Source organism: Camellia sinensis, chromosome 14 (genome assembly GCF_055761805.1).
Source record: "Camellia sinensis isolate YWXY chromosome 14, ASM5576180v1, whole genome shotgun sequence".
NCBI classification, from domain to species: Eukaryota; Viridiplantae; Streptophyta; class Magnoliopsida; order Ericales; family Theaceae; genus Camellia; species Camellia sinensis.
Genome location: NC_138974.1, coordinates 25,604,467 through 25,631,782, shown reverse-complemented (window position 1 = coordinate 25,631,782; position 27,316 = coordinate 25,604,467). Strand labels below are relative to the sequence as shown.

Sequence of the window (27,316 nt, the reverse complement as noted above, 5' to 3'; positions counted from 1 at the left end):
TCAACATGAAAATCTTTGAGCTTTTAAACTCTCCTTTGAGAAATTCCATTATTTTTTTGAATCAAAAACAAAATTTCTAAATAATACAAGAGAAGTACAAATTCAACACTCAATCTTGCAAAACTTGTATATATAACTCAAGAATATCCCTACCTCCAAGTAGAAGCCCAATGAGAAGGGCTAGACAAAGGTGAAGCTTCCAAAAATGGCAAATCCCACTTCTTCTTGGATGAAAATGAAGATCTTGAAGAGCTCAATCTTTTTGTCTAAGGAAGGAGGGTGAGAAGACCACTAGATCTAGGTCAAATATATAGAGAGAAAGTATTTCTAGAGAGAGAAGCTCTTAACTTAGGGTTTGGATGAAAAAAAGATGAAAAAGTTATGTAAAAAGTTGCTTTTACGATCTGATATATGCACAGTCCGCTTGAGCGGAGAGTTTCACGCTTGAGCGTTAGACACAACAACAACAACTCGCTCGAGCGTAAAGAGCACCGCTCGAGCATGGATTACACCCATCCAGTATTTCACAAATTGCAGACAGCCGCTTGAGCGTCATAAGGGCCGCTCGAGCTCAAACACGCTCGAGCGTAAGAAACTCCGCTCAAGCGTGAAAAACGCTCTTGCAGCACTTTTGCAGAGACACCCGATACTGAAAGATTGCAAACTCCGCTCGAGCGCAATAAAGTCCGCTCGAGCAGAAGATCGAAATTCTGGGCAACAAGATTCTAGACTGAAAGGCAACCAACCTATTCTAAACACACTCAAGTCATTCCAAAACTCAAATTCAAGAGGTGTAAGGAAGAAAGGCATAACCGGAAGCATCAAACAACAAGATTCGGATCCAGAATACCATGACAGTAGGGTAGAGACCCGGGGTCGCTATAATTCACCTCTTGAAATCTTCTAATACCTAGACCCCCATTGTCTTTGCTCTTAGTTGCTTCAACCCAACTAACAAAGGTGAACTTTCCTCTTCAGATCCAACCCCCCTTCCCCCCTCTCCCGGCCACAGAAAGTTTGCTTGAATTCTATCAAATGCTTTAGCCACAGATGAGGGCATCTTGAAGATACATAAATAGAACGTGGGTAAGTTGGACAGTACAAACTTTATGAGCGCTAACCTTCCTCTAAATGAGAGGAGTTTCCTCTTCCATGAGGCAAGTCCGGCTCTACATTTATCAAGCACAGGCTTCGAAGTCTTCTTTAGCCTAGGGCTAGCCCTCAATGGTAGCCCAAGATAGGATAGTGGTAGCTTCTGATACCTGCAATTCAATCTAGATGCAAACTCCTCCAACTCTTGCTCAGACACGCCTATTCCACATACAAAGCTTTTATGAAAATTAATTTTCAAGTTAGAGACTAACTCAAAGCACCTCAAAATCCTTTTAACTACCATTATTACCTCTATGTCAACTTCGCAAAAAATAATTGTAACGCCAGTGAATTGGAGATGTGAAATCATAACATCATGACCCACCATAGCCCCTCTAAGTAGCCCCAAGGACCTTGCCCTTAGCATCAGCATATTGAGACCGTTGACCACTAGGTTAAATAGGAAAGGAGACAAAGGATCACCTTGTCGGAGGCCTTTACTAGGGTTGAATTCGGATGTAGGAGATCCATTCACAAGAACTGAAATTCTAGAAGATTCTAGGCACTCCCTAATCCATCCCCTCCACCTAACTCCAAAACCAAACTCATCCATTATAGATAGTAAACAACCCTAACTTACAGAGTCATATGCCTTCTGGAAATCAAGCTTTAGAATAACTCCCTTTTTCTTAGTAACCTTCCACCAGTCAACAATTTCATTAGCTATTAAAACCCTATCCAACATATTCCTTCCACCCAAGAAGGCTGATTGTGCCTTAACAATAACCCTTAACACCTCCTTCTTTAGCCTATTAGCTAACACTTTGACAAGAATCTTATACAGGGACCCAATTAGGCTAGTAGGTCTGTAATCTGAGATGCTAGCAGGACAATTATGTTTGGGAATTAGAGTAATAAAAGAATTATTCACCCCAGAAGCCAACTCCCTATTGACCACCTTCCAACAATTTTGGAAACAAACCAGGTTTAACCCATCAGGCCCAAGGGCTTTATTCCCATCACAACTTTTAATAGTAGCCCAAACTTCCTCTTTCAAAAAATTAGCTTCCAATCCATCCACCAATTGGTCCTGGCCAATAGATCTAAAGTGCCTTCTCAACTGTGGTCTTTTCCCCCAACCTTTAGTAAACACTTGTCTAAAATGCCTAAGCACATCCTCTTTTACCATGGTTGGGTCCTCAAGTATTACCTCATCAATTGACAATGAGCTCAAAGAGTTCCTGCAGTGCCTACTCGATGCTATGGTATGAAAGTACCTTGTGTTTTTGTTGCCTTTCATTTCATGTCCCAATCAAACTTGGACTTCTGTAGCTACAACCGTTCTTCCCTTTTGGTCAATGACCACACTTGTCTCCTTACCTCCTTTCTTCGTACTACTTCATATTCTAACATGTCTCTGGATCCAGCCACCAAATCCAACTCATGTAACTCTTCCTGAGCCCTCTCCAATAAAAAGGACACATTCCCAAACACCTCTTTATTCCACTTCTTTAGCTCTATTCTGAGATTTCTAAATTTCATTATAATCACAAATCCTGTCCACCCAGTAAAGACTGATTTCTCCCATGACTTCTTAATAATTGAAGAAAAGTTTGGATGTAAGAGCCAAGCATTGATAAACCTAAACGGCTTCGGACCCTAATCTCTCTCATACTCCATCAAAAGCAGAGGGCAGTGATCTGAAACACCCCTTAGCAGTTACCACAACTTCAGCTTGAACTTCGTCATCCACTCTGATGACAATAATACTCTGTCAATTCTACTCCATTTGCCCCATCAACTGAATTACTCCATGTAAATTTCCTTCCAAGCATCGGCATATCAAATAGCTCTAACCCTTCAATAAAGTTATTGAACTTTAACATGCCTATGTCCCTTCTTGTACATCATTTTCTTTCCCCTAAATTCCTAATCTCATTAAGGTCCCCCCCTCCCAAACACCCCGGACCAGAAAATCCTGACGTTAAATTAACGGTTACATTCCATAAATGTCCCCTCATTGGAGCATCATTTGGTGCGTAAACATTAATGAAAACACAATCAAAATCTGAAAGCATAGTACCTGATAGCAGTATAAAACATCTTAAGCTGTAACACTGTAATAGTACAAAAATCGAAGGTCTTCAAACACACAGCAGCCCTCCAACCGATCCATTCGTATCCACACCCATAAATTCAAGCTCATCATCGAGCTAAACCGAACGCACAATATCTCTTGACATCCCATCTTTCTTGGTTTCTTTAAAAAAAAAAAAATTGGTTTTTCTCTCCTGGAGTAACCCCCTTATTTTTCTCATTTTCTCTGTGTAGACACCCCATTTTTGACCATCCTCAAGACTTGGACGTCATCGTTTGAACACTCGATGATCATCCATGTTCGTGTTCGTTTTGAGTTCTCGGAGGTCTCGGCTACGCGCCCTGCCTTAAGATCTCTCGACTTGCTTGTTTTGTGTTTGATTTTGTACCAAACACTTGTTGCTTTGCTTCTGAGGACAGGGAATGGCTTGTTGGTCATCCCCACACCTCACCAGCTATATCTTGAGACCACCGGCCCTGTTTTGTTGGTACCGGCCATTGGTGATGGCCGGTCGACACTCTTTATGGTCGGCCGACCATTGTTTTGGTCAATTTGTCATTTTTGGCTGGCCGACCACTGTTCATCTGCTTTTGAAAAATATTTTATGCCAGCTGTGATAGCTGGCATCCACAATGCCCCCCCTCCATACACGTGTATGGAGGGATTTCCCTCTTGCTTAAGTTGTTTTATAAGCTTTGCAAGATTGGAATTCCTACAAAGAAAGGGCTTCTCCTCCCTCCTCAAGGGTTCCAAAAAGTTCCAGAGGTCTAATGTTAGGGTTAGAGAAGTCCTATATCTATCTATCTCTATATTTCCCTCTCCTTTTGATTTGTGTGTGTATAAAGGTGTTTTATTCTTAGTTTTGCACTAAGACACATAGTATTACACCATACCTTGGTTGCTGAGGTGCCAAAGGATTGTTCTTGGAGTTTTTGAGCTGGTTTTGACCTAAGGAGGCTGCTGGAGTGGTCTTCTTGAAGAAGGTCTTCAAGGGTAAGAACCTTACCCCTTTATTCCCCATTTTTGCACAAGCTTTTGACCTATCTTGCATCTGTTTTTGAGCTTAGTGCATAACTAATAAAAGTTCTTATTTTGTGTGTTTTAGAACTTTGTTTAAGGTTGTTTTAAGGTTCGGGGTTGTTTCCCCCTTCTAAGGCCTTGTTTAAGGCCATACCTTTTGGCCCTCACTTTGAGCTTTGCATGACCTCTCTACCACTGAAATCCAGAGGATTTTCAGTGGTGGAGAGATGGTTTTGAGGTCCTAAATGAGAGAGGGTCATCCCCTTTCCATGTTGCCTTTGATGCTTGCACAAATGGCTTGTGTTGTAGCTGGTATACCTAGCTTGCTTTAGCTTCATTTCAGCCGGTATTTGTGCTTATTTTGTCATGATATAGCACTGTTTTAAGTTGGTTTAGACATACCATGCATGCTTTGCATACTTGTCTTGTAATGCCCTGAAATTGCCTTAACATGCATCATGATGTACCATGACTTTCTAGCATGATTTTGGCTTAGCTTTGTGAAGTTTTTATGCATGTTTTGGTATGCTTAAGGTCTGATTTTGGTTGTTTGGGTCATCCATGACTTGCTTTGTATAGCTACCATGCAACCTAACTTGTAGGCTTTGAGTATTGGATCCTCTAACATGCTTTACTTGCATTATTTCAGTAACTTGGAGTCACTTACCATATCATTTCAGTCCATATGGCAGGCTTGTTTACTCACAATTGATGCTTCTTTAATGTCTTAAAGAGTTTATGTTTCATGCTTCATGTTTGTGCCATTGTGTATGCCATCTTGTGTAGGCATTTGGAATGCCATCTAAGTATGTCTTTGGCCTTGTTTTGGTCTGCCTTGGGACTGCTTTGAGTCCCTTTGGCCCTTTGAGGCTTGGTTGGCATGGTCATGGCTTGAGCCCCTTGGCTAGCCTTGAGCCTTGGACCTTGTTGCATGCTTTGCTTGATTTGTTTAGTTGGTTTGGCACATCTTCTAACATGATTTCAGAGCTTACAATGTATGCCATTTGTCCGTGTTTGTTTCTTTTAAGTGTGCTTAAAAGGTGCCTCTTTATGCTTAAGTATTGGACCATGTATGCATGCATGTTTGTATGTACATTTGCCTCCATTTCCTTGGCATATTGGCCACTGTTTTGGACCTAGTAGAGAGCCGTCCATCTTGGTGTAAGTCCATCCTTTGCATGTTGTTGCATGCTCGCCTCGCGTGTTGTTGCATGCTCGGACTATCGCATGTTGTTGCATGCTTGAATCACTTTGCATTTGGCATGCATTTTCTTTGTTAAGTTTCTTTACATGTTTCCATGCTAAGTCCCCTTCACATGTTGTTGCATGTTTGTCATTAGCATTGTTGTTACATGCCTCACATGCTTGTTTGCTTAGGTTGTGTGCCTAGTACACATTGCTTGTTTGCATGTTCATGTTGCATACTTAGCTTACATGCTTAGGATGTATTACATTGTGCATATCATGCATGCCTTGCCTCTTGATCAAGCATGATAGAGGTTGGGTCCTTTATGTGTTTTCTGTGCATTCCATATGACATTGAAATTGCACACTTTGGCCTCTTGGACCATCATGCATTGAAATGCGTGATTGGTAGCCCGAGGGTCGAGGACCAAACTCCCTTGAGTCCATGACATGATAGGGAGGTTGGTGGTGCAAACATTTGATGTGAAATGCATTGCCATGTCTTGTCTGTCCTCTGCTGCTGTCAAAACAGGGTTCTGCAGGAAGATATGGTCGACCGACCATTTTCAGTGCTGATCGACCAATAATGGATGGCCGAGAGCATCATAGATGGTCGATGACCACTTTATCATGGCCGGTGACCATTCCTCTTGGTCGGTGACCTTCCACAGTGATCAGGGAGTGATGCTGAAGCATCCTTGGGACTTGTGCAGTCTTCAAAAATGTAGAGCAGTGTAAACAGAGGCAGCTTGTGTATGGTGGTGGATTTCCGAGCGGAGCCGAGCACGCATGCATTGGACTCTCTTCTCGAGGCTGTTTTACCACTTTATTAGCTTAGTTAATTTGCTTAACTAGTTAAGTGGTCTATAACTATTTAATTAGCTTGTTAGTTAATGAAATTTGTATTATTCTTTTGGTCCTTCCGAGAGAGGGAAATTTGTAATAAGTGTGCGTGCGTGTGTGCATGTCTTCCAACCCCCACTTATTTCTTCCTTTTATTTAACCGCTCATGATGGTTAGTTTTAGGGCATATTTGATTTAGCATACCTTATGCAATGCATGCGTGCATCTATTCATCTGTATTGCATGCATCGGGCTCGGCGCATCATACTAACCGCACAGTATTTCAATTCCAATTTGAATACGTGCATCGAGTTGTTGCATTTCACATGCCATCCTTAGATTAGCCGAGCCTATTCTAGTGACATTTTGTATGCGATGCATTAGCCATTTTAACATGGACTTGGATCATACATTGATTGCTAACATGTTCTTCATTTTGGCTCGGAGTACATTGTGAGTGTTTATGCTTTAGCATATTACATGTACGTGAGTGTTAACATGAAAGCATGCTTGCCATGAGGCTAATTGCTTAGTTGATTTACTGCCTGAATGCCTGTGGGTGAAGGTTGGGTTGCTTGAATTAGAATAATTTGTCGAAACCCGTGTTTTAGCCTACTTGCGAGTAACAAACCTCAAACCATTTTCCAAACAAAACGGATATGTGATACTTTGTTCCAAATTAGGCGATCTAGTCTATACTTTTGTGTTGTGCGCATCACATAGTAAGATTAGCTAAATAACAGGAATAAGAATGCATAATGTTTTCAAAACTAGATATCATGGTTAGTAGAGGCCGATCTTTGATCGGGCGAGCGGGGGTGCTCATAGTTGACCTTCCCCAATCGTACCCAAGCTCTCGAGCCGAGGCAACTTTGGTGATGATGGACATGTGGCCTTAGGCAAACGAGTCAGGGTTTCCTAAATTCCCCCATAAAAAATATTTAGGTAGCGATTCTGTATCTGGCAAAGCAGTCCATGTTTGACACTTCTTTTTAAAAATCTATTTTTCAAAACGATTTGCCGGATTTGGACTCTTTGGTGATTTATCAATCTCACATCGCACATTGTGAGATCAGATTAAGAACCATGACAATTTGAGTCCTGAACTGTAGTGAGCCCAAAATGAACAGAACGAGATTCATCCTCCCGGGCGTTCGGGGACGTCTACACTCTGGTTTTCCAAAATCCTAACATTTCAAGACAACAGCTTCATTAGGAAACAGAGCATAACACCAAGACCACTTGATAATGCTATTCAGTGATGAATGACACCATCCCTCTGTGCTACTCTCCTCGCATTATCCTCTTTGAAGTCCATGATTCTCTGTAATGCTTCTTGTTCATTACCACTGAAGCTAATCCCCAGAGTTTACCCACTTTTAAAGTCTCCTTGGCCTATTCCAAGAAGAAATTTCCACCCCGATTAGACTGACCTCCCGAGCTTGATCTTGACAGCATTGCTGCAGCCACTCTAAAGACAGGTCCTTTATGCCATACTCTCATTGAAGATGAACCACCAAATCGAACAGCTCCATTCCCACCTCTCTAAGCCAATCTACCTCCTTTTGATACCCTCTCCGGTACCAGGGCTTTTTTCTTCCCAATGAATTTGCAATTGTGATTATAGGGCACTCCAGATCCTCCAGCAATCTTTCCCAAAATAGATATGGACTGTGTAGATGACAATGGTGAACACCCATCAACATGGGCCTAAGTCACTTCTTTCCCTTTAGGACTATGTCTCACTCCCACAATTCTTTCACTGGGCTTGGCCACTCCCTTTTCTTTGACAGCCTTATCCAATAATATTTGAATGTTAATTCCAGGCCTTTCAAGCCCAGTACCACTAAGGCTTCTCATAAACCCAGTCATAACCAACCCCACCTCCTCCCTACCCCTCTCATTAGTACTCCTCTAGATCACAACTATGCTATCATTAGCAATGTAACTATTGCATGCTTCTGGTAACTTTGGGTTCTCCATACATGTGTTTATAGTTTCTCCCACTACAGATGGATAAGAAGTGTCCAGCTCCTTACCTTATCCACTACCCTCATTGATTGCCACATCCTCCTTTTGAAGAGAGACCATGTCATCCTGGCCTACCACTTCATTATGCATAGTGCCTTCTACCTTAGCAACTTCTTCCACGACTGGACTCCTATTGTAACGGCCGCAAAATGCATATCACAATTATCTTAATGGAATTCTGAGTTAATATGATTTAACTTGGAACTATCTGTCTGAATTGGGAAAGTATCTGTTGGAGTTACGACTTCAGACCTGAAATTGACGACCTTAATGGGCTTCATGGATAGACTAATGGGAATTTTTAGTACCATTTGGGGAGTTTAATTGAAAATTGATTTCGTCTGATTCGCTAAGTTATGTTTGGCTTCACTTTTATACAATTATATGTATATATGAGATATGAGCTCATTTGAGCTCATACTTATCAACTTAGACCCAACAAAAAAAATCAGAAAAAGAGAGAGAGAGAGAGAGTTTTAGGGAACACCAAGGAAGAGAAGAAGAAGAGAGCTTGAAAAAGAAGGAGGAAGAGTAAAGCTTTGACCTCCATCAATCATTAATCTAAGGTAAGACTTCACTTCTAATTCCTTGAATTTGAGATATCTCGATGCCTATCCTCTTGAATTTAAGCTTAATCAAGAAAGCATCATGCATCTTTGATAGGGGTTTTGTGGTTTATGAGGTGGAATACCAATATGAACATGCATGGCTAGATTTGTAGGAGTTAGTTCAAGATCTTGGCATACAAGGCATGGGTTCGTGAAAGTCTTGTGCATACACTTGTTCTCTTGCAAGGTTCTTGAGATTTAAAGAAGAAACTCCTATATTTTGAGAATTGGAACTCAAGTATACATATTTTATGGTTTTACATTTCAAGTCTAAGTTTGATCTTTTACATGGCAATTGGGTTTTGATATGCAGTGCTAATTTTTGTTCATTCAACTTGTTTTGTTGAGTTTTGAGCCTTGAATTGCATGAAAATAAAGTTGATTTTTGCAAAAGAATGAGTTTCCCTTAAAGCAAATTTTTGGAGTGAAAATATACCCAGACCACTCGAGCGGCCTGGGCCACCGCTCGAGCAGCCAATCATTTTTTGGCCAAAATTGCATTCTGAAATCACCGCTCGTGCGGCCAAACCATCGCATGTGCAGCCAAATAGGGCTCTTTTTTTGGTTTTGTTTTATTTCCATTTTCTAACTTTTGAGCCTTCATTTATAGGGTTTTCACGTGAAATTTACATCCATTAGCATCTCATAAGCATGATAAAAATTAAAAGAAGCAAACGAATGAGGAATGAATAATTGAATAGAACCAACTGAATGAATAAGAGTTAATATAAGAAACTCCAAACCATGTTGGCCACTTGAATATGTATAATGATAAGATATGCGTTGTACTATGTGCATTGTGATTGTAGGTCGCGAGTCGAGGACGGCACAATCGTTTCTGGAAACCACTGTGAGTAACAACTTATATGTAATTTCTTATTGATATGATATGCTCTGTTAAACGTTATTTCCTGAAATAAATGAATGATTGTCTATTCTTTTGAAACGTAACGTGGCTTCCTGATGTTCACGTGGCCCTTACCTAAGGGTAACAATACCGTGGTTTATGTTTATATGTTCACGTGGCCCTTACCTGGGGGTAACAATACTGTGGTTTATGTTTATATGATCACGTGGCCCTTACCCGGGGGTAACAATACCATGGTTTATGTTTATATGTTCACGTGGTCCTTACTTGAGGGTAACAATGCTCATGGGTAACAATACTGTAGCTTATGTTCAAGTGGCCCTCGCTTGGGAGTAACAATACCATGGCTATATGTGTACAGAAGTCTCTGACATGGATGTACTGGAACCACTGTACTGTTATGCTAAGGGAGCCACTGACATAATTGTTTATAAGTACTGACATGACTGTCTACAAGTAATGGTATAACTGTGTACATGACCTGATAAGATATACTATAAGTATTGTTATGCTATAAGTATTGTTTATAAGTACTGTTATACTATAACGTTCTGATTCAAGAATCACAGATGACCTGAACTGTTTGAATTATTGATTTGGGACTTTATTCATTAACCATTTACCTTGTTGTTATTCACTGGGCTTTAGCTCACTATTTATATATATATATATATAGATGAGCGTTCTGGAGGGAAAGCGTAGAAGAGTCTTTAGTCAAGCCACCATTTGAAGCCTACTGAGTCGTTTTGTGTGCCTCTGAGTTGGGGCTAGGCCTGGAAGGTCGTTGTTAATCTTTTGATCATGTTGTATATTTTTTACACATGCATATATTTTGTATATAATATTATGTTATACGTGATGTATTCTAAGTGGATAAATTAACGTTTTTGCATTTAAATATTTATTCATATAGATGCACAGCTCATTGGACTATTGGTGTTTTTGTATATTGTTTCCGCAAGCCTCGATTATTTTTGATTGTACAAGAAGGCCTTTAGTAATCTAAGGATTACTGGCCAGTTACGACACCAAACTTTTAGCTGTGGGTTTGGGTCGTGACACCCATGGCTACCAAGCTTATTCTCTGTATTGTTAGAGCTACAATAGTCATGGGCAGAGCATTTACATGTTTCTACTCTTGACACCGTGACTTGCTCCTCACATACTCTTACTAGATAACTTTTACCTCTACACCTTACTTGCACTACTGTGCTAATGAAGCCCATAATCGTTGTGGCAACTTTGACTCTACCACATCTAAATGATAACTGATTAGACTTATTGTCATCCACCCTAATTACTTTCCCCCTACAGGCTTCCAATCTTGTTGAAAGTGTCAACACTCTACAAGTTAAATAGAACACTATAGCAGCACAACCAAACTCTTCTCTCTTTCTCGAAGTGCCCTAACTTCGACCACTTTATCATAGAACCGCACCATTCCTTCCGGTAGCTTTCTAATAATACCAAGTTTGCTTTCAGCTCAATAGATGATCTGAAAGACACCACCACTGTCCTTTTACAACCTTTTCTTACTACAACTCCTTTTAGCCCTACATCACTGACTGCTTTTTTAAAGTCTGAGAAAGTATAGAAGCCTTTCAGCTTAACAATAAGATTGTCATATAACCACCCATTTCCCACTTCATTCACATCAATTGTGCGACCTGTAGTCTCCTAAACATTCCCCTCCTGAACTGCTTCCGCATATGACTTCAGCCCTATGAATGATGACCCTGCTTTCCCAAGGTGCCTTATACTATTCTCATCACCTCGCCCATTACCATTCCCTGCTATTGCAGATTGACCCACTCCCCTAACACATGATGTATCCTTTGCAAACTTTATTACATTGACCCGTAAAGCTTTATCATCACACCACATTCCATTGGCCTTTTGGACTGCCATGTTTGCCGCTACTGGCAATCGTGCCTGACGAAACCAAACCTTGATCTTGTTGTTTTCCTAGTCTTGTTTGGAATTAATACATCTCTAACAGCCCCAAACTTCATAAACATCGCATAAAGTCCCTTTGGATTCATAGATGAGGGAATATTGTCCAAAAAATTTGTGTAAATACCTGGATTGCCATCGTCAGACCTTTGAAACTGTCTCTCTCTTTCATAAAGCACTGGTCGCCAACCTCCCACCTCTCTTGCCATTTCAAATAATCCAATGTTGGTCTATTCATGATAATTTTGGTTTGTGAAAGGTAATAGATTTTCTGATAACTGTTATTGATTTATTTCGGTTACATCTCTTTCTTGTGTGACCATTAAATTATGTTTAAAAGCAAATTGCTAGAGATCATTACAAAGTGTAGAGAAGAATCTAACTTATTTTACTAATACATTTGAAGGATGTAAAATGATTGGAGAATTACATTTTGAATCATATGTCTCCATTTTTTAGAAGATTCTTGAACCATTTGGCTGAAAGTTTGGAATATCTTTTCAAACCATTTTTGTAATCCACATAGTTGATGCCAAAACGAACTGTGTAACCCGAGCTCCATTCAAAATTATCCAGCAGTGACCATGCAAAATATCCTTTTACATTAGCACCATCCCTATATGAAAAACAAAATCAACAGTAAACTTCGTATGTAATAATTTTTTTATTTATAATTTCTAAAATTGTAACTTTCGCACTCATATATTTTGTAAATGCAACATTATTTGTTAGTCATCTTCAGAACTTACTTGATTGCTTGTAGAAGGAAAGAAAGATGGTGATAATAGTAATGTATCCTCGTGTTGTCGGCAAGGGCTTCTTCAAGTGATAATGTAGCATTATTTGCCTCATCAATCCCTGAAATGAATGGGCGAAGAATGTTTAGTGTAAACTTAATTTGTAATTACAAATTTATTAGATTTATATGTTACCATAAATGAAACAATTTTATGTTAATGCAAAATTATTAATGAATTGATTACCATTCTCCGTGATATAAATAAGCGGATTATTATATTTTTTCTTCACGTAGAGAAGAATATCATAAATGCCTCTTGGATAAACGAAAAGCCAAGTTGAAGCAGCCTGTAAGATCGTGTAAAGTTATGGAGTTGATTATGAAAAATCTCTATTCATATGCAAGTTAGTAAATATATTAAATTTAAACAAGCTCCACAAGAAGAATTGCTTAAATTTCTATTTCTTACCATCGCACCGATAGGAACCCCATTCCGCTTAGCTAGCATAACAAAAGAATCATTTCTAGTTAGCACATATTAAGTTACAATAACGTTTTTAATTAACGGTACAAAACTTTGAACTTACTTGTAAGGTTAACCTGAGAATCTGTTAAATAACTGGCATTTACACTGTTGGAGTTTGGTGTGTATGCTGCATAATTAGCGGTGTAATAGTTCAACCCGAGAAAATCAAATGATCCTTTTAACATCTTGGACTGTTCTTTGGAGAACTTAGGAAGTCGCTTTCCCACAAGAGTCCGCATTGTATGTGGATAGTCACCGGTTGTTAGAGGGTCCATAAACCTCCAATACACAAGGAAAAACATAGTTAGGACATATTATAAATTGATGACCCTACTTATGACAATATTGTTCAGTACCATATATGCGTTATAACAAAAAGGACAATTATAAAACACTCACCATCCAAACATAAAATCAAGGGCCCTTAGTGCAGCAGTACGGTCTTGTCTTTCTTCTGAGAAAGGTACCATCCAATGTGATATGAGTGTAATTCCAATCTTTCCCTTTTGTGATGTCTGTTTACATTTCTATCGTTTGAGTAATTCAAAACTATCTAATATATTTGTATCCAAAATTTATCATATGTAGCAAATCGATTCTTAAACATAAAATTACTTTAGTTTCCATCGACTATGGTTAGGAAGTAGCATTAAAATTAGCATATACTCCAAAACTCTTTGATAATAATGTGAATTATATATGTAGTTTCCTTGGGTTTTCAAGTGAGACCTGATACTTTCGCTTGTACAAATTCACTGCAGTTGCATGAGCGAGAAGTTCGTGGTGTGATACAATATATGGCTCAGTGCTTGAATCCCCACCAGTACAATTTAACTGTAGCCATGAAGAGCATCGACCTGGTGCATAGTTACCAACTGCGTACCCACTCATGCTATATGACCACGGCTCGTTCAAGGTGATCCAGTGCTTCACCCTATCACCAAATTCTTTGAAGCAAAGTTCTGCAAAGCCTTTGAAATCATCCCTATAAAGTCGATCATCAATGTTGGAATATGACACAAATGCGTTACAATGAAGAGATTAATCATCTCAAAACTATAAGAGAAAAAGCAATTTGCTTTATTCCCTTCATATATATATATATATATATATCACAAATTGACTAGCTAAAAAATTGAATCATAAGATGAATATATTATTACTTACACAACTTTTGGACTTAAGAAACCACCATACTCATCTTCCAATGCTTGGGGAAGATCCCAATGGAAAAGGGTCACAAATGGCTTTATACCTACAAATGTCAGCATAAGAAGACAAGATAATTTTGAGGCTATTAAAAAAGATAGTTAATGATGACACGATTGAGTTGAATCATAACCTTTTCCCAAGAGCTCATCTATAAGGTGGTTGTAATATTTGACTCCTTCCTTGTTCACTCCACCACTTAGCTTTCCACCTAGAAATATTACAAGTATCATCCAAAAATTATGCAAATATAGGTAAGAAAGATAAAAAAAAAAAAAAAAATAGCATGGTAACCACTGATTGGATCATCCTAGTTCACAACTTCTATCAATTTTTTCCCTTTTTTGTTAGATGCCTAGTATTACTCAAATCAAATGATTATAATCTCATTTTGGGTCTCACTTTCTTTTTACATCTTCATTTGAGCCCATTTTTCACATATTCTTTGTTACAATTGTGGTTTCATTTGCCTGCGTTCTTAGATAGGACCCTTCTTCCTTGTATATATATAATGCATATTTGACAACATTTAGAGAAACTGTATAATTGATCATCTTACGTGGCAATACTCTAGACCATGAGATAGAGAATCTGTAAGCATCTAGACCCATTTCTTTCATGATCTCTACATCTCCCTGTAACATCATTAGAGAAAAAATAAACTAATAATTTTTTTTTTTCAATAAATCAATTCAATTGTATAACTAAAATTTACTTATGAAAAAATGTTATATTTTTCCCGTTAAATTTACAACATTTCCAAGTAACCATAAGCCAGTGACATTTATGTAAGCAATATTCATGTAAGCATATACATTACATTTTAACGCGCTGTAATAGTTAGAAATCCATCATTGGATTATTGGCCAATGTCAAAAGTTGGAAACAGTTACGGCTGCTCGAACCCAAAGCCATGGTAAGTCTCTTTACAATATATTTGAGCCTCATATGAAACTTCTAAGCCCAAAGGTGTATTTGGATTTCATAGGCAATTTTACATGGAAATTTCCTATACTTTTAAATTTACCTAGACCATTCATTCATACTTTTAAAAACATTTTCAATGATATTGTTGGCTACATATTTTGTAAAAGCCAGTTACAGTTCGACACGTGGCATAGTAAGGGTAATAAAGGAAGGTTATTCAAGCCTTTAATCCTGATCGTACACGTGGCAATAAATATTGGTCCTCACATGATCTGAGTAACACTAGATCAAATAACGGGATGCAAGATGACGTGTCTTCAACGGTTACTCATATTCAAATCCAAGTACAAAAGGGAAGCTCAACTGCCAGTAATGGCGTAATGGAGCTACTTGTAAGGAAGCATGATCAGCGATCATGGAGGAGCAGTTCGACGGTTCGAAGTGCAGTTCGAAGGTCATCACTGATGAGTATAAATAGCAGGACAGCCCCCAGAAAAAAGGACGGACTCAGATCATACAAACCAGTCATTTACTTCATATATTTTCTTTTCCAGTCTTTTACATTTCCAATCTTTAAATACCCGTTCTTTAAATACCTGCACTTTAAATACCAGCACTGCACTTCGATTCATAGGAGTAGCTTCAAGTAGATTCAAGTAGATTGCTGTTGTAAACCTCTCTGAGGCTGAGTTCAGACCATTGTAAGTGTTCATTTTTATGAAATACTTCAATTGTTCTTTATATCACTGTTATTTCTCTTAATTTCTCCTAAGTCAAGCCACCAGTAAAAGTCCTCTTCATTGAGGCTGAAAAGAACTAAAACACAATCGTCTGATAATTGGTTGGCAATCACAATTTCTGTAAGGACTGATTGATCCTTGCTGGCACGCTCACATTCACAAAAATACCCTTCGAAAAGCCAAAAAGCCAACAGATATAAAATTCACTTCATTCCAATTTGAAACCAAGACTAGGTAGTAGTGTTCTTTTAGGACTTCTATTAAATAACTGGTTACGTATTGAGACTCTTGGCTTATTTTTGTTGTATTTATTAAAATTGTAATAATCAAGAGTGGTGATTTTTATTATATGTTTGGATGATAATCATGTAATGGATGGTTGTTTTTATTTTCATTAAATTAGTTTCTATTTTTCCAAAACTCAAATATATCAACTACTTTGATATCATTATTAAATCAATCCAACAAATTAAAAAATTCAAAACTAAAAATATTTTATACATTAAACATATTGAGTACACATTAAAAGCTTAACAACCACACATTACATGATCATCATCCAAACATATAATAAAAATTAATTTGGTAAAATAAATAAATAAATGCGTAAAAGATTTATTAATTTTACATAATTTTATCTTTGGTGGGTAGAAATAGTTTTTAAAAATTCAAAAATATTTTTTTGACATTTATTTTTATCAAAATTAGTTTATATTTTATCAAATTGAAGACTTACCCTTGAAATTGAGTAATGATATCTTCAATTGTTCTTATTTGAAACAAGATTTAAAATTTATGGTCAAATTTGTTACAATCAAAAAATCAGGGATTAAAGTGACACGAGTCCCAAACTAAAGATTGTTCGTGTAATTCACCCTAAATTTATCACTACCAAATTTTCATTCTCCCTCCCCTTTCTCAGTCCATTTCTATTGTCACCACCTGATCTAAGGAGATGGTGAAAGTAGTGATGTTGTTAGGGTTACAACTCGGAAAAGTTCAATTAGATTAGGAGGTTGTCTAAGCCTAATCTAAATTGTGCTAAGATCTGTCCAGCTCTGCATAGGCTCAAATTATAACATGAGTTTGTCTTCCCAAGCCCAATCCGAGTTAAACCCGAGTTGCATGAATTGCACATAAATTTTAGTGGGTTCTTTTCTGTTTTTTTTTTTTTTTTTTTTGCGCAACTAAATTAATAATTTATTAAAATTAAACTCTATTTACAATTTTTTTAAAAAAATCATTAATAACATTAAAACAAATAATTTTTATAATGTAAGAGATATGCCACTATGGTAGTTTTTACAATTTATGAGTGAAAAAAAAAAGAAAAGATTTTGTATTGTGTTACTTGTGTATGTAATATATATTCAATATAATATAATGATCTAAATTACTTTAATATCATGTAATGACTAATAATTTTATGTATATTTAATATTTTTATAATCTATATATATAATTCGAGTTTCGGATTGTTCGGGATGTCTTTGCCCAAACCGACTCAAATTTAATTTGAACTTTTAAATTTTTGTTCAAATCCGTACCGAAGTCAAAAATCACTACAAGAAAAAACACTTTTCGTGACCAACATTTTGGTCGCGAAAAGTACCATATTTGGTCACTAAAACCTTTTCGCGACCAAAATATGTTGGTCGCTAAAGCCTCGTCACAGATAGTTTTCTGCGACCAAAAAAACCTTTGGTCACTAAAAGTGACCATTGGCGACCAACTTTTTTGGTTGCGAAAAGTCCAATTCATATTAGCCAAAAGGGAACTTTTAGCGACCAAAAAAAGTGACCATTGGCGACCAACTTTTTTGGTCGCGGAAAGTCCAATTCATATTAGCCAAAAGTAAACTTTTAGCGACCAAAGATAAGTTGGTCGCCAAAAGTCAGCGCCTTGAACCAAAAAAAAATAATTCTTTTGTGCTACCTAGGACTTGAACTCCTAACCAAGGACTCACCATACACCCAATCCACTCTGCTAATAACATGCTTCTTGTCCATATTTGGCAAAAAAAATATATAACCCATAAATATTGGGTTATATATTATTTTATAAAACTTTTAATGCCTAAACAGAAAAATAGCATGTAATTACAGTAGTATCATTTTTTTAAAAATTTATCCCTCCATAACTTTCCGCGACCAACGTTTTTTTTTGGTCGTCAAAGGGGAATCTTCCGCGACCAAAAAAGCCTTTGGTCGCCAATAGTATACTTTCCGCAACCAATTTTATTTTTTGGTCACGAAAGGGTGATCTTCCGCGACCAAAAAAGCCTTTGGTCGCCAATAGTATACTTTCCGTGACCAACTTTTTTTTTTGATCGCCAAAAGGTGATCTTCCGCGACCAAAAAAGCCTTTGGTCACCAATAGTATACTTTCCGCGACCAACTTGTTTTTTTGGTCGCCAAAAGGTGATCTTCCGCAACCAAAAACGCCTTTGGTCGCCAATAGTATACTTTTCGTGACCAATTTTTTTTTTTTAGTCGCCAAAGGGTAATCTTCCGCGACCAAAAAAGCCTTTGGTCGCCAATAGGTATACTTTCCGCTACCAACTTTTTTTTTTGTCGCCAAAAGGTGATTTTCTGCGACCAAAAACTTGTGGTCGCCAAAAGTTAAATTTTAGTCGCAGAAAGTGGACTATTTGCGACAAAAAAAAATAAAAATAGGTGGTCACCAAAAGTGTTTTTTCTTGTAGTGAATATTGTACCTAAGCCCTAAAACAATTAGGGCTAAGGTCGGGTTGCTCAAGTTAAGCTCGCCCAAGTTGCACCCCTAGACATGGTGGAGATGGACGTTTTTGCTATAAAAATTGTTAGAGAAATATTGAAAAAATATCTCTAGACACCAGAGGTGGTCGTTGGTGGTTGAAGACAGCTACCAAAGATGATGGCTGATGGTCGGAGAGGGTGGCCAGAGGTTGTTGGCTAGAGGAGGGACGGAGTTCTAACATTGTTGATAATAGATATCAAGAAGGTGAGGGGAGCGCATTTTGAGAATATTAATATATGAGGAGAAAAAAAAAGAAGTAAGACTTACAAATAAATAAGTTTGGTCAATAAAATTGACTTGTAAACATCCCTAAATACATTGAAGGAGGGTTTTGGAATTGAAAGGCTGTCAAATTCTTTGTCGCCGTTCACAATAAGCCTAAATTTAAATACAACAAGCTTATCTAAAAAATATAGCATTGCCTAGGATATATATATATATATACATATAAATGGACCAACATGTAATTTAATGCTTTTGTGAAGTTGAAAACCGGAAACAACTTGATAACGCTTAGATGGATGTATACCTTGTAACGATGATAAGAATCAATAGCCACATCTCCATTACTACCATCCTGTATTTTACCTGCCACATCACATCAAAGGTCTATTATGAATGGTTTCTATCAGATTCAATTATTGGTCAAAAATGACTTGGAGGGGTAACTCTCAGTACCCCTATTGTTTTTTGATTGGCTCAAATTATATTTTTATTTTTATTTATTTATTTATTTTTTCTATCTTACTCTCACTAGCCCCACGTGAAGGTGAGGGTGTTGGGGTCACCTCCCACTGGAGGTCCCCAGCATTGTTGACTGTTGGCTGGGTGAAGATTGGCTGGGTGAAGATGAGGGGCTGTTTATGTCAAGTCGAGTTGTCATGAGAGTTGTCTACCTAAGCTTTACTTGAATTATATGAATTCAACTTGGGCTATATTATTCACAAATTTAACATGAGTTTCATTTTTTCTTTCCCAGCTATGCTGTTTAATTTTTTAATGTTGAGTCCTATTACCATTTTTTTTGGGGGGACAAATCATAAGTAGCAACAATAACATAACAACTAAACTCTTTACAAAAATAATCTAATAATAGTCTTATTTGGAAAGTTGCCTATTTAGTTTTTTTTTATTATTTTAATTTGGTTAAAAAGTCATGTTTGAGAAATTGATTGATTTTTTTTTTTTATAATTGATTTGATGATTGTGAGAGAAAAAATGAAATAATTACGGATTGAATGTGACATTTTGTCTTATTAATTATTTTAGCTTATTTTGTCTGAGGCCTCGTTTGGGAATAAACTGTTTTAGTAACTTTTTGACTTTTTACGAAAAGATGTGCAGAAAAGTAAATAGAATGATGTAACAACTTATAATGACTTTTTAACTAAATCATGTAGTTGCCAAACGAAGCCTAGTAGGCTATTTTAGCCCAACTTTCTTTCCAAACACCCCCAATATAACAAAGGGCAAAAAAGTGTGTACTATTTTAGGAAGTGGGTTAAAAGCCAATTTCTAACTTTTAACCCACTTTATTTCTCACAAAAAAAAGTCAAAAAGTTAAAACAAAATCAGAAAGTCTACTTTTAACCATCTTCTCAAGTTATGACATTTGTGGGGTTCACTACCACAAATGCCATAACTCAATCCTATGCGAGTCATAATTAAAAAAAAAAAATTATAACAAAAAATCACATATCTTAGGTTATAATTAAAATAATATCATAACAAATCATAATTAATACTACAATGTATATAAATATATTATGACTAAAATTTCAATAAGTTATAACTAAAAATCATAACCAAGAGTACATGACACACCCCAAAATGAGTGGTACCATAAAATTTATCAATAACAAATACCACTATTGGAGCAGGACACCAAAACCACATAATATAAACTTGAGAGTAGAGAGCAGAGACAAATAGCCGAGATCGTTTCGTTATGAATATAGAAATTATCACATGAGTTAGGAATCCATGTAATTATGTGCTCATTTAATAATATCTTACAATTTTTTAACAAATATATTAATTTTAGGGTTATGAAATCATTTAGGCCTTTACTATAAAGAGAAAATTGGTGAAAAGTCAATTCTAAAGTGGTACAAAGAATTAGATCTAAGAAAAATCTTATTTGGTGATAAGGATACGCCGAAAAAAGTTGCTGAAAAATTGATTGGAAAACTGTCCCTGGTGGTTTGGAAAATTACAAATATCCCATTTTTAGAATTTTTTATTTAACAGAATTAACTAAAAAATGAAATTCATAATTGCTCTTCTATATAATAATAAAATTACCTAAATTATTAATTGAAACATATTTATAACATCATTAAAAATGGTTAATTGACTTGATGATTTATTAATAAAATGAGCAATTTGTTGTGAAATTAGAAACCTTAGGGGGTGGAATGTAATTTTCAAAATCACAGGCATGACTTATTTTAATCAAATCTCAGAGGGTGTATTTGTAATTTACCCAAAAAAATTTAAAAGTGCAATATATTCATTTACATTTCACTCACCTTTTCATTTTTCTTTATAAATTCATATCAAAATCTATAATTCAAACGAAATCTTAGGAATTTTAAATCTTATTCAAATCTTAGGAATATTTGGCATGATAAAACTCAAATATTGGGTTTGAATTTTAAATTTGTGGAGAAATTAATGAAAATAAAAAGAAAAAAGAAAAAAAAACAGTAAATACAATTGAAGTTAATTTTTTTTCTTCATTTTTTCTCCCTTTTTTCTTTTTCCTGTATAATTTTATTTTACAAATCCAAGATCTAAACTCCAAAACAAACAAACAAACAAACAACAAATGTCAATACTTTGAGCTTATGTCATTATCATTTAATAGAGGGGTTAAAGAAATTAAAAAAAAAAGAAGAAGTAATTAATGTGAATGCTATTTCCAAACTTGAAAATTTTCATTTTTGACATTCAAAATGAATGAGGCCTACGTTGAACTTATGTAAACAACTACACTTTTGTCTACCAAACATTATAGTATTCCTTGATTTTCCAACAATAATAATAATATGATGGGGAAAAAAGAAAATCACAATAACTAAACCAAAGCTTCAAAATTTCAAAATTGAACTTTACTCAAAATTTTATCTCATTGAGTCGATGAAAACAATCAATTAAATTTTGATTATCAAACCTGATATAATATACAATAAACAAGATAGCCAGAAATTTTCAATATCTTAAAATATTATAGTTTTATATTTGCTCGTATGAAGTGAAAATATATTAAATAAAAAAATTGAAGGAGAGAATGCATAATTTATAATTTTTTCATTTGTCGTCTTTACTGTTTAACAACCGTGAAGTTTACATGGATTATGTAATCCTATGAATTGCAAGCGCGCGCACATATATATATATATATATATATATCTTAATGAGCTTGCGATGTATAGCACTTGTTTGGGAAGTTTGATTGGGGTGGGTTGGGGTTAAAATAGTCACAAAAAGACAAAATAGACTTTTTAACCAAATAAGACAAAATGTTACATCCAAACCAAAATCATTTCATTTTTTTTCTCATAAAAGTAAAAAAAAAATACCAAAAAACTCATCCTAAACGAGACTGTTTAGGCCAAGCTAAAATAACTAAAAAACCAAAAAGCCAACTCACATCCCAAACGAACCATATAAAGCTTGATTATTGAGTTTTCTGTCAAGTTTATATATATATATATATATATAAATTCTTAGTAAAGCTCAGTTAACTTATTTTAGTCAAATTGAGTTGTAAACATTTGTTGAATCTAAATATTGCAAACCAAATTCACTTGAGTAATCCTAAACAAGTCATTCTCAATATTTGTCTAACTCCCACCTAAAAGACTCAAAAACAAAAAATAATAAATAAATGGAAGAAGTAAGGTCTTGAAATGAAACTTTTTAATTTTTGAAGCATTACATAAGTAATGTCAGGTAATAATCTATAAGTAATAGATAATTATAGGTAAGAGGGGATATGAAATGAGAGAGAGAGAGAGAGAGAGAGGAGTATATAAAGGAAATAATTTGATGAGTAGATTAATTAAAGAAGAAATGAGACCTGGATATCTATGCGTGAAGGTATCCCATATGCTAGGACCTCTACCACCTTCATTTGCTGCACCTTCGTACTGAAAAAAAAATGAAAAAGGAAAAAAGAAAAAAAGAAAAGCATGCATGAGAAAAATATTATTTGTCACCTAGATTGAATTGCTTCAGGCACATCTAAGTAGTTCATTTGTGTGAGTCCTACATAGGTTCCATAAAAATTAATAACTCATGTCTATTTGAAACATGCCATTTGTGCGAAAACAGTTTACGAAATTAAAAAATAATAATTTTTTGGTGTTTTGTAAAAGATTGTTATTTCAAAACAAAATCCCCCAAAAGTTTTGGGAAACAATTCACCGAACTTTTTTATTTTTTGTTTTTTGTTTTTGTTTTCTAAAAATAAAAACAAAAATCAAAAGCACAAACCAAACAACATAACTTTTTCTTGATGGGCAACCAAACAACTTAACTAATAGCACAAATATGAACCACAATATACGACAAATTGAGATAGATATAAAGGAACCTGACAAGCAGCAGAGGCTGTGCCAAAGGTAAAACTGGGTGGAAAACTGGTGCGATTGAGAGAGTCACTGCCATAACTACTATGTGTTGAAGCTTCCTCACTACCATTTGTTGTTGTTGTTCTTGATTGAGATATTACAAGGAGGAGGGACAAGAGTATATAACCCATAATTGATTTTGGTTAGCCTCTCACCTCTTGCATGTTTTGGCTTTAAATATATAGTGCCATGAGAATAGGTTAAAAATTTGTTGTCCTTTTAATGAGAAATTCTTGTATGTTAATACGATAACACAAGACATTGTTTTTTACTAATCATAAATGTAGATATGCTCCCTATTATTATCTAAACACTCGATATAAATATAGTAGACTTTATTGTCAAAATCAATCACAGTAGTAGAAGATACCACATAACATATACCTTATCTACTTACAAAAATTATGCATATATTGATCTGGCAAAATGCGAAATAATAACAATCTTAAAATCTGTTGATTAAAAAAGGATATTGGAAGTAAGATTCTTCTATAAACTCATTGATTCACAAAAAATACCGAGAATAAAGACTTAACAATAGTTGATTCACAAAGTATATCCAAAGTTGAAACAATAGAGTACAAAACTTGAAATATATGAACTTTCAAAACTATCCCCTTGCCCTAATGCTTACATCTTTATTTATAATAAATCAAATTTTTGTAAAATAAGAAACTAATAAAATAGGAAAATTGCATCATATCAAATCAAGAAACTAAATAATTAAATAATTCTATAATTCTATAATATTCTATACTAAATTAGAAAATTCATAATCAACTATTAATTTCAAAATAATAAAATAAAAATATTTATTTTTTAAATTTCTGCTTGCGTCATTATGATATTTTTTTAAATTCAGTTGCATCATTATGCAAGCTGAATTTTAAAAAGTAAATATTTTTATTTTATTATTTTAAAATTCATAGTTGATTAGGAATTTTTTAATTTAGTATAGAATATTATAGAATTATTTAGTTATTTAATTTCCTAATTTGATATGATGCAATTTTCTTACATTATTAGTTTTGAATTTATATCTATTTTATTAGTTTCTTATTTTACAAAAATTGGGTTCATTATGAATAAAGATATAAGCTTTAAGATAAGGGAGATAGTTTTTGAGAATTAATATACTCGAGGTTTATACTTTTTTGTTCCAACTTTGGATATTCTTTGTGAATCAACCATTGTTGACCCTTTATTCTCCATATTGTTTGTGAATCAACGAGTCTAGAGAGGAATGTTACTTCCGGTATTCTTGTTTGAATCAACAGATTTTAAAATTGTTAATATTTCGCATTTCGCATTGCATCATATATTTTATCTACATACAAAAATTACTCTTAATAAATTGAGAGATTAGTCAATAATTTATGTAAGAATACAGTTCGTTTGATCTTCTTAGTCAAATTCCACCATCTATGTCTATTTAAAAAAAGAAAAAAAAAAGAAAAAGAAAAAAGAAACCATTGTATTATGTCACAAAAATATACATTATCTCTTGTGATGTTAAGTATGTAGAAAAATTATCTACAAAAATTCTCAAAATTTGAAATATTTGTCTCAATTTGACTCTGATGTGTTCCACACTAAATGTACATTCAAACTTTGAATATTTTTCTTGTTACATTTTTGCTCTCTCTCTAACTGCACATTGAAATCTTGCTTGTGAGCCATTTTATTTTGCCCAAATTTACCCTTTTTCGCAGCAATCTTACTCATTGCCAAAATCATGTGACGGTGAGTAGGATTGCTTATTATGACTTAGGTGTTATGAATTCAAATATCATAAACAGTATTCCACGTATTGGGAGATGAAAACATGAACATTATACTCTCTCCAGACTCAGTAGTGATAAAAATCTTGTGTCACTGCCCTTTGTCCTGATTGATGTTCATCTTCACATATCAAATTTAAAATTTATGCTTATCATAGAATCGTTAGAGAGTTGAACCATGGCAAGTAGTGAGCATTTTTTGAGAGAAATCTTATCTACAAGATCGCACTTTGCAATGAGAAAAATGGCTGTGGTACCATCTTAAAAGTCATTCATGATTGTTGATATCCTAATAAACAAACATGCTGATCTTTGTTCTGTTTTGGGGGGAATTATTGTTGTTTGGCTCCAGTTGGCTTTTGACAGTGTTGTTTTTGTTGTGTTATTTGTGATAGTTATTTTTCGGTCTATTTGGTTGGTTTTTCATCAACTTTCAGTAGTTGTGCTTGTATATAATTGAGCACAGTTTTCAGTGTCAACCTTGTTAGAATCATCTTGTCTCTTTATGATGTATTTTTTACTCACCTCTTTTTTCTCTTTATTAATGTAATATCTTGTTATTTTGTCAATTTTTATCAATAAAGTTTGTCTTTGCCAATAAATAAATAAATAAAAATACAAATGGGCAACCATATGCTTGGAAAATTACGCTTTACACTTGTAAATGATAAGACTTAGTCACTTAGGGCATGTTTGATTGGAAGGATTAAAGCATGGGATTAGGATTATTAATCCGTAGGCCCAATCATCCTATGTTTGTTTTAACATTTTGATTTAGGACTATTAATCCAATGGATAATTAATCCAACAAATTTGTAGGATTATTAGTAATGGGGTAGGGGTGGGATAGTTAATACCACACTAATTTAATAGGATTATTAATACCTCACTATTAGTATTGTGAATCAAACATGACCTTAGAGTTGTTTTGAATCTTCACATATTGTTAATCTTTAAAAAAAATTGTCCAATAATGCATGCAATTTGATTGGGATCCAATTCTTTATTAGTTTAATGCATCCTCTCTAGTGTAATTTGGAATCTAATAATTAGAAGATTTATGTCTTCTTTTCAATATGCATTGATTGAATGAGACCCCTACATAAAAATTGACTTTTACTCCCAGGTTCAATATTATATTGTTGTGCAAATTTGTTTACCTTGAAAAATACACAGCATTTGATTGATTCATTTTGTATTTTTGGTGGACCATCTCCATGGTTCAATTAATGGAATTTTGTGTATTGTTATTAAGTATGTGGGAATAATAGTTCTCATTTTTTTTAATCAACAAGTAAAATCTTTATCGATGAAATCAGCATTACAATGATGATAGTTCCAATCATCATTAAGTTGACCATTATATTTACAATGCTTATAGTTCCAATCATCACGTGGCAAGAATTTCTGTTGTACTCTTTCTAATGTATAATAGAATACAATTATTTTTTCTTTTCTGTTTTAGGCAAATTAATTAAGATTAATTGGTGAAAAATCAACTTTTATCCGTGCATATGACATATGGTCTTATGAGTGATTTGTTTTGCTTATAAAGATGGATGATTAATGAAATATATTGGTAAGAAATACTAATTATTAGTTTAGAAGATAATTTTTTTTACCCTTATTTTTTTCAGTAAATTAGTGATAAATCCAATCTAAGGAGCGTATAAGACATTAGATTCAGTGGATATTTTTTTATTGGTAAGAGATCTATCATTTGTGAAATAGTTTTGTAAGAAGTCCTTTTGTTAGTTTTGAAGGATATTTTGTTTTCAATTTTACCCTTAATATATTTGTTGACTTTTTTGTGTCTTTTGACTTTTGTTTAATTATTTGTTCAAATTTATATCTATTTGTTTAAATTTATATCTATCTGTTCAAATCATTTTCTATATGTTCAATTTTTTTTACTATCTGTTCAAATTTATATCTATCTGTTGAATTTTTTTTCTTAGCTATTCTATTTTTCTGTGAGTTTCTCTTTATTTGTTTAAAATCTGTGAGTTTCTCTATCAATTTAAAAAAAATACAAAAATCTGATCTCTCTGTTCAATTTTTTTATATTAGTATTTTTAATCTGTTCAATTTTTTTTTTCAAAAAACTTATCTGTTCAATTTTTTATTCCAAAATATTTTATCTGTTCAATTGGTATACCCTACCTTCGACCATAAACTTGTTTTTGAACTAATCTTGGTAAAAACTACTGACTCTAAAAATGTTTGTAAGAGAGAGAATATGTTGTGTATGTTTTATCTATATAATTTTTAGCTGCAACAA

The 27,316-nt window shown here is 34.7% G+C and overlaps 1 protein-coding gene across 1 annotated transcript; it reads right to left on the bottom strand.

The window, feature by feature from the left end:
* Nucleotides 1–11,947: 11,947 nt before the first annotated feature.
* LOC114259558 (beta-glucosidase 12) lies at nucleotides 11,948–23,863 on the bottom strand. Its single transcript, XM_082907159.1, has 13 exons — nucleotides 23,218–23,863; nucleotides 22,702–22,771; nucleotides 19,147–19,205; nucleotides 14,732–14,807; nucleotides 14,306–14,383; nucleotides 14,131–14,218; nucleotides 13,693–13,948; nucleotides 13,363–13,478; nucleotides 13,025–13,242; nucleotides 12,907–12,938; nucleotides 12,682–12,784; nucleotides 12,448–12,556; nucleotides 11,948–12,314 (listed from the first exon to the last, which is right to left on the bottom strand). Exons 1-13 carry the CDS (start codon nucleotides 23,383–23,385, stop codon nucleotides 12,137–12,139), a joined length of 1,551 nt encoding a protein of 516 aa, XP_082763285.1. The 5' UTR covers nucleotides 23,386–23,863; the 3' UTR covers nucleotides 11,948–12,136.
* Nucleotides 23,864–27,316: the final 3,453 nt, after the last annotated feature.

Bases quoted from the DNA above. Each gene is read 5' to 3' on its own strand.
- LOC114259558 (XM_082907159.1), bottom strand. From the start codon at position 23,385: ATGGGTTATATACTCTTGTCCCTCCTCCTTGTAATATCTCAATCAAGA. The intron at 12,785-12,906 runs GTAAGAAATAGA...ACGATCTTACAG, and splicing joins GGGTTCCTATCGGTGCGATG to GCTGCTTCAACTTGGCTTTT. The intron at 12,557-12,681 runs GTAATCAATTCA...CATTCATTTCAG, and splicing joins TATTTATATCACGGAGAATG to GGATTGATGAGGCAAATAAT.